Source organism: Mastigoproctus giganteus, chromosome 4 (genome assembly GCF_048544385.1).
Source record: "Mastigoproctus giganteus isolate SK-2022 chromosome 4, ASM4854438v1, whole genome shotgun sequence".
Classification (NCBI taxonomy): domain Eukaryota; kingdom Metazoa; phylum Arthropoda; class Arachnida; order Uropygi; family Thelyphonidae; genus Mastigoproctus; species Mastigoproctus giganteus.
The window spans coordinates 130,481,488-130,495,132 of NC_143578.1; the positions used below are offsets into that span (position 1 = coordinate 130,481,488).

At 36.1% G+C, this 13,645-nt stretch overlaps 1 protein-coding gene across 1 annotated transcript in view; it reads left to right on the forward strand.

Annotated features, from left to right (window-relative positions):
• LOC150087063 (protein YIPF1) overlaps positions 1–13,645 on the forward strand; it is a 111,140-nt gene that overhangs the window by 20,599 nt on the left and 76,896 nt on the right. The window contains exons 2-3 of the mRNA XM_090372362.1: positions 4,184–4,229; positions 4,600–4,703. Coding sequence (XP_090228488.1) covers positions 4,184–4,229; positions 4,600–4,703 — 150 coding nt within the window. The remainder of the gene's footprint in view (positions 1–4,183; positions 4,230–4,599; positions 4,704–13,645) is intronic.

Here is a 13,645-nt window from a genome sequence, read left to right on the forward strand (position 1 = left end):
ACTGACCAGAATGTTTGGCCTCACTTCCTGATTATACACTCACTGACTGTTAGCAAGATCTTTGTTTTCTGATTCAAAAATGTTTAGAGAATGCTGCTGTCTTACCAAAAATGGTTCACTGACTAAAATCAGATCTGCTTATTGAAAACACAGCAAAACATAGGCACTCTGAACAATTACTTAAATTGACATTTGGAGGAACTCCCATACAAGTGTCCCCCCTCATGCAACCTTAAACTACTCTAAAGGAGTTTATTTAATTGGAATAGTGTATACATTGCAGTGCTTAACCGCTGATTCATCTCTGTGCAGAAATACTAAATAAGAATTAATATGAATATACAGTAATTGATAATATGCAATATTTATATTTACCGCTTCAGATAACATATACAGACACTCGCCAATTAAGTAATACTCGACTAAGGAAATTCAACTTTTCATAAGTTTTTACCAGCCGGTGCAAACTTAAAAAAATTGTGGAAACGTATTTTGCATCCCGTAGAAATAAATGGAGGTATCGTGAAACTATCATAATGTGAACCCAGTAGCACTTTTTTTTTTTTTTTTGGTAATTCATTCACTATATAAATGAGCTATTCATCACTTTAAAGGGTCCATTTTTATAATGGAAACTGCACTTTCATCATTATCAAATGTTCGGTTATAAGAATCAATTTTTGCCTTTGTGATATTGTTCTAAAGCACATTTCTGGAGGTCGCTACCATAAAACAATCTGTACTTTCCGGTTTCGTGGGCTTTTCTGTTAGTGCATCTAATTATAAACAGGTAGTAAACTCGATTTTATTGCATTTCAGATAATTCCAATAACTGGAATTCTGTGGGTTTTTACGTTATTATGGTGAAATGTGTTTCCCCTTCCATGACATCTTCAATCATATAAAAAACAAATAAATTTTCAGAATATTCTCTTCATTCCTATTTATTTATTACAACGGTGAAGGGAAAGGGGCCAATGGAAAGTGCAAGTGGTGGCAGTGATAAGAAATGGAACAAAATTTATTTAGAAATGAAGATGAAAATTATCAAGAAGTACGAAGCAGGACAAAGATTTTTATCATCTATTGCATGGGAATTAGGTATCGCTGCTTCAACAGTGAATACTATTTCAAAGGACCCTGAGCATGTAAAGAACATGTTAAAGGATCAACCTATTTCACACCGGGGCCAGTCCACCCCAACAGCATTCAGGTGCTATATCGAAGATGGAAAAGCTATTAATAATATGGATGGAAAATCAGATTCAGAAGTGAGTGCCCCCAAATCTAATGGGCATTTAAGCAAGAAGTATTTATGAAGATAACGATAAGTACAGCAAACCCCAAGCCAAGTTCGTGGCAAGAAACGGGTGGTTTAATAGGTTCAAGCATCACGCTTGTTTCCGCAACATTAAAGCAGTGAAGTTGCAATTGACAATTCTGCAACTGCAGAAAAATTTTGTGATGTGTTTCGAAATCTCCACAGCACTCAACTTCCACAGCATCGTATTTTTCAGCAGAGAATTATTCTGGCAACGATGCTCGAAAGGTAAAACTTGCTGATATTATGCCTGTCTTCTCTCTCTTTTTGTAAATTTATAATTTTGAACACTTTTGTAATTTTTCCTATGCATGAGATTAAAAAAAAATTTAATAAATAATTCTATTTACATGTTCATCGAACATTTCTTTTTGCTTCAATCAAATTCAGCACACATAGTTGCAAGTGCAGAATTTCCCTAAATGCTTATTTAGGGAAATTCTGGCTTACGTAAAATACGACTTGCATAGCGTTCTGCGGAAAGCAACCCTTACATTAGTCAGGGAGTGGCTGTAATGACACATGAATATAAGGTATATAATTCATATATAGAATATATGTATGAAATAACATATATAAATATATATAAAACATTCATATATAGAGGAATATAAAGGAATAATAACAGATTGTTGCCTTCTCCATGTATCTGAAGGCGCATGGAGAAAGCAACAATATAACTGCACAGGAACTCTCCAATCAAAATGCTATTCGGGCAGAAAAAATTTTCATTTAAAGAGATGGCTCATTAGTTCCAACTATAAATCTCATTCTGATATTTACCTCAGCAAAAAAACTTTGCTAGCAGGGATAAGGAGGTGATTATCCCTTTGTTCTAGGCCATGGTTGGGCTACATCTTGAGTACTGTTTATAGGTCTGGAGGTCTCACTTTTAGGAAGGATGTAGAACTGCTGGAATGGGTGCAGAGAAGAGCAACCAGATTGCTGAAAGGAACATAATTGCAGCGTCTTATGCACCTGCGAGGAGATCTGATTGAGGTGTTTAAAGCCTTGAATGGTTTGAGTAAGCTAAATGTTGATAGCATTCTTCCTCTTGCTGGGACTACATGTGTGGGAGCATAAATCCAAATTGAGGAAAGATGGTTGCGGATAGATGTGCGAAAGTTTGCCTTCAGCCAGGGGATACTTGATTGTTGGAACAAACTTCCATTTGTTGTTATGGAAGTAGATGGTTTGAATAAATTCAAGGAAGAACTAGACAAATTCTTGGAGGGTATGGACAGGTGAAGTTTATAGGGTTTTTGGTTTGTTTTTTTTTTTGGCTGATGCTTTATAAGCTTGCTTTCTTGCATTACTGCCACTACTGATACTAAGTCCACCAACTTCTGCAAAAGCAGGTTACCTGAATTTTCATGTCCAACCACATGTACCAAATCCTATTAGATGCTTCAAATGTCAGAAATTTGGGCATTCGTAGGCAGTAAGTAGAGGGGCAGGAGTATGTGCTTCCTGTGGGTCCAAAAACACACACATACTGAATGTGCTGCAGTCTTTACAGTGTCCAAATTGTAGAGGCAGTCATTCTGCCTATTCCAAAGACTAAAACATGGAAAGAGAAAGAGCAATTCAGAAATATGTAGCTAAGCATAAAAGTTACTTACTTGGAAAAAACTGCATCACTTGTGAATTTTGCAAATAATGTGTTTTCGCTGCATTTTGGGTTTCAGAAATGTTCGAAATGCATTTGTTAGATGGGATATATATCTCTGTGAATGGAATCCAATAAAAAGATTCCACCTGATATACCCAATTGCCATAAATATCTTCCCAAAAGGTAAAAATGCGTAATTAATGGAAATATGAGAAATCATACAAATGGCAATCATGACAACCAAACACACATTTTATTGCATTTACGTGTACAAACTAAAATGACAACATAATAGTGTTATGTACTGTAAATCAGCAAAATAAGTCCTCAATATTTTGTTGTTCCTCCTCAAGCTGCAATTACAGCCTTGCACCGATCTGGCATAGAGTTAATCAACTTCTGGATATAGTTTCCAATTTTGTGATACCACACCCTTACAATGCTCTCCTGCAGCTGAATCTTACTTGTTGGCTTCTTCTGAGCAATTTTAGATGATATTATGTACCAGCAATTTTCAATAAGGTTCAAATCTGGACTGTTGTCAGGCCAGTCCAACACTGTAATGCCAACATTTCTGAAGTATGACTGCACTTTAAGGGAGAAAAATGAGGGAAAACATTTGGTGTAAGTATGTTTTAAGCCTTATGAGACAAGAAGACAAATTCATCATTAAATCTAAATAGCATAAAACTTAACAAATTTTGCCATAGTTTATTGTTACTTGAATTCTCCCCAGAGAATTCAAGTAACAATAAACTATGGCAGTTTTTGACTAAATTTGTGTAAAGCAACATTGTGTATGTTATTAGTATAACACAGTTATACTAATGTTATTAGTATAACTTATTGTAATTATTACAATGACATTTACTAAAACCAGGGCATAACCAAGGCAGAATATTATATTTATTTTGTAGGAGTCATCAAGATGGAATCTTGTTTGAGTTCTTTACTATACAGTACTCATTGTTTAAGGGGAGCAACATGAATCAATTAATGCTGTGTAGTGAGTTGCAATAGTTTTAAAATTGTTCTGTACAGTAAGAGAATTTGTAGAATTATTTTATACTTGTGTTTTTTAATTTTGTTTTTTGTTTCATTAAATACCTAAATGTTATACTTGGAACAGATTATCAAAATATTATTTACAATGTTTTAGTGACTCTTGATGATCTTTTTCTTTAAATTAAATCCAAAAATTAACCCTCTGATAATTAGTACTTGTTCATAGTGTTTCCTTTGTTTTTCAGCTTACAGATCAAGCAGATGATGAGGATGAAGAATTAAAATTCCAAGGCATGATAAATTCTTGTTTTTCTCTACACTTACTGTATTTGTATTATTTAACTTTGTTTGACTCTTGAGAATAATACATTTTTAGTTGTTATGTTGTAATTGTTGTAATGTAGTTCTACTATTGATATATTTAATTAAAATATTGTTCTTGTGAATTCATTTTTAACAGTTATAATCTTTTTAGGGATTACTACCCTAAGTTGGAAACCATCCTAACATTTTGGTCAATGTCTTGCAAATTCCTAATTTTCTTTTTGTTCTGAAAATCACAGGAAGTGTAAATGTAAATTATTTATTTATTTTTTAATTTTATTTCAGTGTAGCTTAATATATTAACTTTTCACTTATATAAAAAATATTATAATTTCAGATTTTAATATTAATAGAAGTACAGTTACTCCAACTGCTCCTTCAGAATCATATACAAGTTTCCCAGATCCAGCTGGCATAATAGATGATGAAGAAAGAGAAGAGGTATTTTTTCCCCCACACTATTCATATTCTGGGGGTGATATAATAATCTTATTCTTTTGTCAGTACTGTGCTTGCAATTGAATAGATTTAGTGTAGCTATTACAAACTGCTCAGGGAAGTTACAAAAATCCAAATCAGTGGCAACCCTTCACTTTTCCCACCAATAGCTGACTGGATTTTTTTAATTTCAGATTACCATCCATTAATTCAGAAATTTATAATCCCTGTTGCACTTTATGCCACTGTTCTCTGAGCATCAGACCCAACTTCCTCTCAATAAATTTTCAGGAATGAATATTGAGAATTGAAATCCTTGTTAAATTATGCATATTTTTGGGGATGTGCTGAAGAGCTGCCCAAACTCCTCACACAAGCTCCTTTATCTTACCTGTTTAATATATAGGCAACCCCCGTATAACACAGTACTTCTACAACACGGTTTTGCTCTAACATGATTGATAAATTGCGGCAATTCTCGCACAACACGATACTTATATAACATGGTTAGAGAATTTTGGTAAACCTCGCATAACGGTATTTTTGAGCTATTGTGCAGGGGAAAACCTGCTATTATGTTGGATGCAGTTTTTCAACATTTCCACTCTTTTTCAATCCCCACTGTTGACTTGCTAGTCAAAAAAAAAAAAATATTGAGAAATCCCTGTATTTCATTTTGTTGGAAAATCTCCATGTTACGCTCTGTGCTATTGAACTTGTGCTTGTTGAATTTGTGGAAAAATCTAGATTTCAAAGTTTTATTACTATTGGATAGCACACCAGGCCATCGAAAAGATTTAAGTCATCCAAATGTTGAAGTTATGTTCCTACCACCACAGTTGTACTGGGTTAATACAACTTCTTTTATTCAGTCATTGGATCAAGGCATTATATCCACCTTTAAAACTCATTACATCAGAAAATCGTTACAATGGATTTCGGAAAACATTGATTCCAAATCTGTTGAAGTAATGGAGGCATGGAAACATTTCTCAATTGTGGACTGTATCAAAATCATAGTTTTATCGCTGAAATAAGTAAAACCATCAATGTTAAATACGTGTGGAAAAATGTATGGCCAGAGTCAGTTCATTCAGGAAATATGGTCTGAAGTCCTCGTGGGTAGCACAGTTGACAGAATTGCCATTCTCCCCCACACCAGGTCCCTGCAATTTACGATGACTATTTCCAACAGTGGGGAAAGAACACCTTGTCTTCCTTCAATATCGCACAGTTACACAAAACTCACTTTGCTTCTAATTCACAGGCCTGTAAGATCTATACAGACGGATCAAAAACTGAGACCCGAGTAGGTGCTGCGGCAATCTTTCCATCATTCACCACTTCTGTCTCATTACTTGTAGAATGCAGTATCTTCACTGCTGAGCTTTATGCTGTTAACTTGGCTCTAGATCACATTATTCGACTTCTAATTTCATCTGCCTTAATATACACTGACTTTCTCAGTGCTGTATCTGCCATAAATAGTAATACCAACTCCTCTCACCCTGTAATAAAACAAATCCATTCTAAATTACATTGTGTGTAATGAGTCAAACCAAACTGTGACATTCTGCTGGATCCCAGGTCATTCTGGGATAGCAGAAAATGAAAGAGCAGATCTTGCAGCCAAACAACCAGATACTACTCTTTTGCAGACTTTTCAAACTCCATATACTGATTATAAACATATTATCCGTAAAGCATGTTACAATAGCTGGCCACTGATCTGGAGAGGTTATCCAGGAAACAAACTATACCAAATAAAACCAGAACCAAAGCTGTGGCTCTCCAGCTTCCAGAAAAGCAGACAAGAAGAAAACAATTTTAGGAAGGCTCAGGATTGGGCATACTCATCTTACTCACCTGTATCTATTAACTAATGACAGTGCTCCCCAATGTACATAATGTCAAGTACAACTGACCATTTGTTAGTGGACTGTTCCCACTTTCAAAACATCTGCTTAGAAACTTTTAAATCAATTGCTAATATGCAGACATTAATAAATTTAATGCAGATTCTGGGAGATGATTCTAATAAAAAAGAACTATTTACTTTCCTAAACCGGATATGAATATATCATAAAATATAGTTATTATTTCATATTCACCATTAGAAAGACACTATGGCCCTAGCAGCCTGTGTCGTTAAACCCAACAACAACAACAACCCCACACCAGGTGGAAAAGACCTGAGTTCAAATGAGTGGGAGGAATTTTTTGGGTCTTTTTCACAACATGGCTGAGTTAGTTGGGCTCGGGTGAGGGTAGCATGGTTTTTTCTCCTGCAAACTCAGGTTTTTCGTCCAGCAAAACAGAAAATCGACCTCAGGACACACGCAATTTATAGACAATGTACACAGAGTAACATGGCCTTAGTCACTGATGCTCCTAAAAAAATAAAAAAGATATGGTTACTGAGGATGTTCAAGAATTACTGGTAGAAAAAGAGGTTGGCGAAGCAGATTGTGCGTGCGTGTGCGCGCCCGTTAAATGGTGCCCGAGCTGCTGAGGCTATAGTGCCCCATTGGTGGAAATGGCATCAGAGGTAAAACCAAATCAATTCAAAGGATGATAGCGCAAATTAAAATTCTGAAATTTCCAATTTTACACTAAAAAGCATATGAGAAGGCATAAAGTTAGCCAGGCAATTAGAATCTTATTTTTTGAATGCAGATTCTTGAATGAAAGGAGCCCAAAGTTGAAAAGGTAGCTTCAAAAATGCTTAGTTCCATACAATGAAATTCACAAAGATTTATCAAGAGAACGCAAACAAACCCAGATTACTGATTTTTTAAAAAGAGCAGATGATGCACACAAATCTAGAAAGGTGTATTTTTGTTAGTTTTGTTACACGGGTAACCTCCGTGTTATACGAGGGTTACCTGTATATTAAAAAGAAAGAGAGAGAGAGAGATAAAATATAACAGACTGTATTAACTGTGGATGGCTCTTAGCTGAAATTCTTGCCAAGCAAGCTTCTTGTTACCAAACTGGCAGCACACTTCCCCCTGCCTGTTCCCAGTAACTTCCTCGATCTAATCAATACTTAACACATTGAACTAGAACAACTCTGCAATGATCATAGCCACAAAAATTTGATTTTTGAACAAGTACAGTGAAACTTCTCCTAACGGACATCTCTCTCTCTCTCTACAACGGACATTTTCAAATTCCCCAACTCTCCTCTATTGGTTTTAACGTGTTTTCAGCTTCTGTCTAGCGGACGTTCTCTGCAACGGACGCAGATAGGCAATTTGCACTGTTTCATTTAGCACTTAATTTGATCTCCCCATGATGGACAGCGGGCGAGCTCACGGCCCTTTTTCTAGGAACGTTTCTTCCCCGTATTGCCTCAATTGCGTGTTTATTTTCTATTTCCGATTCTCTGAATTTTATCAAGGTTTACGTCGCAGTTCTAAACCCTTTTTCAAGAATTTTAAGGCACGTGTAAAACTTCTGATGAATTCGGTGTGTGCAGGGGGGTGGGAATTTTGTCGGCCTTTCATCTTTTGAGTTTCAGTTTTGTTCAGTGTCGTGTGATGTGCACAATGTCTTCTCGTAAACATTTAACTTTAAAAGATAAAGTCGAACTCATTAATGCGTATGATCGGCAAAAAAATAGTGTTTGCAATCTCGCTGCAAAATTCAAAATCGGGAAGACGCAGGTAAGCGACATCCTAAATAAAAAAAAAAAAATGAACTGCTCAAACAATTTTGGCAACACGTAAATGATCAGGTTCAAAAATCATTCCCGAAAACTGTTGGACTTCAAATTGACAATGTTACACATGAGTGGTTTTGTCGTGCACGTGCTAAAAAAATTCCCATTAATGCGTCTATTATTAGGGAAAAGGCTTTGGAGGTTGCGAAATCTATGGGAGTAAATGAGTTCAAAGCTTCTGTGGGATGGCTAGACAAGTTCAAAACTCGGCATAAAATTTCTTGGAAAACCGTAAGTGGTGCAGGTGGATCTGTTGATACTGTTTTTTTTTTTTTTTTTTTTTTATGAAAACCCCAAACACGAAAGGTATCAAAACCTATAGTACTTAGTACCGTGCATGGGTTGAAGGAGAAGTATGGGGGGGGGGATGCCGGAAACTTTGCTCTAGAGACTAAACATGGGTTTCATCACTTCAAGCCTCCAATAAGCAAAGTGGTGGTATTTCACCGGTTGATGAAAGTCATCTACCACCTACATGTTTGTAACAGAGTGGACCGTCAAACACTGGAAGATTTATGTCGTGATTTTGAAGCTAAGGATATTTACAACTGTGACGAAACAGGGTCGTTTTTTAAAACTCTTCCTGAAAAAACAATGAGTCTAAAAAACAAAAAGTGCCAGGGCAGAAAAATTGCTAAGGAACGCTTGACTGTACTATTGTGTACAAATATGCTGGGAGACTTTGAACAACCTCTTGTTATAGGAAAACCACAAAATCCTTGTTGTTTCAAGGGCATAAAGTTGAATCTTTTGAATGTTGACTGGAAATCTAATAAAAAACGAGATATCATGAGCGAATGGATAAGTTACTTTAACCAAAACATGATTCGTCAAAACAGAAAAATTATTCTTTTCATGGATAATGCTGCATCTCACCCACACATTTAATTGTATCATTCAAATCGTTTTTCTGCCACCAAACACATTTCCAGAGTGTTAGCCCTTGGATCAAGGGATAATAAAAAATTTTAAACTTCACTACAGAAAACGTGTTTTAAGACATCTCATTGCAAACACGAACAATGTAACATGTGCGAGTGACCTTGCAAAGAAATTCAGCATCCTAGATGCGATTCAGTGGATTTCCTCTTCAGTAAACGTAATTAAAAAACAAACTGTCGTGAACTGTTTTGTCAAGTCTGGCTTCTCAAACACAAAAATTGAAGTTGTGAACAGCAATGTGGAGCACCAAGTAGAACAAGAACTTCAACATCTATTGATAATGTACGATACTTCCGCTACAAGTGACCCTGGCTACAAAGATATAGACTCGAACCTCACTACAGAAGATGGTGCTCTAGATATCAACGACATTATCATCGATATTTTTCAAGAAGTTCCTCATGAGGATGAAGAAATGGAAGGAGGTCATTCTGTCGAAGAACATTAACGATGAACCACCGATGAAAATAGAAGAAGCGTTCGTACAAATCAATCGTTTAAAAATGTTTTTTGCAGCTGAAGAAGATACTGAAGGACTTTCGATGGTTTCTTCACTCCAAACAAATGTTGAAAACAAAATTATCAACCGGAAGAAGGTACAGAAGAAAATAAGTGATTACTGTATATATTTTTCTTAAGATAAAGTCATAATATGCATAGCAGAATCGTATGTATATTATTTACAAAAATATTGTGCAAAATCTGTATATATTTTATTAATCAATTAATCGTTAAACGTTTAATTTTACATTAAACGTTTAATGATTTTTCTTTCTTTCTTTTTTTTTTTTCTCCCTCAGACTTCTTGTTAGCAGACACTTCTCTCTAACGGACACATTCTCATTCCCCATGGCTGTCCATTAAAGGGAAGTTTCACTGTATACAGGTTCCTCCAGTTCTTAACATAATGAATTTTGCAGCATGAAACTAATAGGAGACCATGCCTTACAGAGGGTCACTCAACTATGAGATGAGCTCTTGTGCCCAACAGTGATCTCAGCACACCAACTTTAAAATTCTGCCTACCATGCATTGCTTTCTGGTACTTGCTGAGGCACTAGTTATACATCTAATCTAGTTTCAGAAAGTTACTAAAAATATTCTGTGTATTCTGATCTCTGGCTCCATGAGACCAAAGGAATGCTTAACTTCGTTAACTGCTTTGTTGCTACTGATATACCATTACAACAGTTAACAATATACTGTGCTTTTTTTGTGGTAGAGTTTTTGTTTAGTATGTTTAACATTGTATGTGTACATTACTGCAGGATGTCAGTTTTTACAGTTTAGATCAGATTTTACAGACAGATACTTTTGTAAATATTTTGTGAAATGCCCCATTGAACACATATGATCAACATATGTGCTGAAGGGGTATCTTACCACAAACAAATTTTGAAACATTCTATCAGTAATGTTTTGTGTTATAAAAAATGTGGTAGTTGCAGCATGAGTTTTGATTTTTGAAACTTTCTAATTTCAAAATCATTCCATATAATTGTCATTATAGGTATTACCTTTATATTTAAAACTAAACTATATTTGTAATCCTGTTATAATTACATAATTCTACGTGTCTCTCATCCAAAATGCAACATGTCAAAAATAGCGTTAATTCAGCTACTGATTTCCAAATGTTACGCAACCAATCTGAACTGTATGACTCTGATGTTTTATGCCTGGACTCCTCTTCATTCATGGCAGTACCATTGAACATAGGTTTCCACACTAGTTGTGGCGGCGCCTCCATAGCCAGGTGGGCAGGAGCAGCAGCGCGTAGCACATGCTTCTTGATCAGACCGGGGGTTTGAGCCCGTGACCACCAAATACGGAGGATGCGGAAAGGTCAGGGAATGACCACCGCATATCCCCGGAGCAATATGGCCTTAGTTGCTAATGCTCCTAAAAACCAAATAACAAACAAACAAACTAGTTGTGGCTGATTACAACCAGTTACACCAGGTTTGCAGGATCACAAAGTTGCATTATTGCATGTATCATGTCAGTGTTTGCACTTGTTTTTTGGAAGCAAATAATATTTCTTTATAGCAAGATTATAGTAGATTGCTGAGTAATTAAGATTATTTATAATTATATATCATCTTCATTTGATTAAAAAAATAACTGGTAGTTGTGCTAACGTGGAACCTGGCCATAGCCACCACTGCATTCCATAACCATCAACAAAGTTGTGCTCATTTACTAGACTAAATATTTGCACATACAGAGCAAGTAAGTATTGTAATATGTATCTGACTGCTGAGTAAGTGCCAAGGCAACACATTAGGCATCTTTCATTTATTTGTTGATCATTACCTGGGACATCATCATAAGAATGTCATATTCAAGTTTTAATCAATGTATGGGAGAGACTTGATGGATAACAGGCACCTTAGCCTGCTAACACATCTCTGATGAGAGTTAATGGGGCATGCTGCTGACTGGATGGCACTAGAGGTTATCCAAGTGAGTGCCAGAAAATGGAAGGAGTGGTATTAGTAGTTACAGCAAACACATCCCATGTGTAATACTCCTTGTGGAGGCAGATTCATTATGCCACCATCAATAATTTAGCAGTCATATAGGCTTTAACCACGGTCCACTTAGAGTGGCCCCGGGTGGCAAGGGTTTCCATGGCCAAACAATTATTGTGCATCTAAAGAGGATTTTTTCTCCTGCAACTGAGTTTTCCTTGTTTTCTCCCTTACTTATTAAACTTTTCTGTTAAGTTGCTCTACTTTCTTAAAAGCACTAAGAAGAGAGCCCAGAAAAAGGAAAATACCTTTTTCTTCAATTTAACTAGTTTTGCTAAATATACTAACCTCTATGCTTGATCACCAAGGGGAAATTGCTCCTGCCTCCTCGTGGTGGGGACAGTAACCTTGGTGGTAAGTAAACCCCTAGGGCCAAAAGGAGCCATCGTGGATAAAAACAATTATCCACCCTTAGAGCCTTCGAGCTCAAGAGCAGAAACTTCTAATATCAACAATGACTTCAGTCAATCCAAAAGGCTTCAAAGAGAAGCAGTGTTGTGATGATTTACCAAATTTCCATGATACATTCTCTAGCACCCATACTTTGGGCAAGTTACCAACGTTCTTAATTAAAAAAATTTGGAATCTGTTGCTGGATCACCAAAACTGGTGAAAAGACTGCAATCTGGAGACCTGATTGAAACAGCCACCTCAAAACATTCTGAATGGTTGTTAAAGACAACAACATTTGGTGGTTGTCAGTATCAATTACTCCCCACAAAACCTTAAATTCATCAAAAAATATCAGCAAATAGGACCTAATTACAGCCTCTAAAGAAGAACTCTGTCAGGTACTCACCAGTCAAAAAAAGTAACAATTGTGAAACGAATCTTGACTAAAAATGGAAATCTCACTCCAAGTAGATCCATCATTTTAATTCAGCACTCCAGACTTACCATCCTCAAAGTTGGCTGTTTAAACTGTCCAACTTGACCTTCATTCTGAATCCCATTTATTGCTTTAAATGTCAGAAATACAGTCATTCCCAGCAGGTATGTCAAGGTAACACCATATGTCCCATCTGTGGACTCAAGCTGATTGCTCAATCACAATCCCTGTTTGTCCAAACTGCAAAGGAGGCCACCCAGCCTTTTCCAGAACTTGTGAACTATGGATAACAGGAAAGAAAATTCAAAAATATAAAATAGAAAATAGTCACATTTCCTGTGGTACATTAGGCAAGTTTGTTGCACATGCCTAGTAATCATCCTTATGCAGCTTGCATTCGAAACTTTGTTTCTATTGCAGCACAAATGATTGCATCAGTTCTGCCTAACACCTCTCTAGTGAAAATCTGGCTTAAATTTACACTTTCAACCTCTATAAAAGATAATCTTCCAAAGAAAACTAACGAAGCTACAAATACCTCAATCAGTATCCCTATTGATACTCCATTGGTCCCAGTTGGCAAAGAACAATTAAAACCTAATCAGGCTGAAAACAAATGGAATCTCCCATTAACAGTGTGGATGTAGATGAGCTTTTAGATAATAATGAGACCATTATTATCTAAAATCATTAATAATGTGGAGAACTCCATGCAAATGACACCATGGATTTTGGATGTCCCTTTTTCACAAAAAAAAAGACAAAATAAAACAAGACAGACAGAAATTCTCCAGAATGGCATGGGAACAGGGATCCAATCTGCAACAAAAACCTAAATAATGTCTAAATAATAAGAATTGCGGCTTAGTCCTCTGGAACTAAGCAGCAGTTCTGATGACTTAAGAGATTTGCTAAT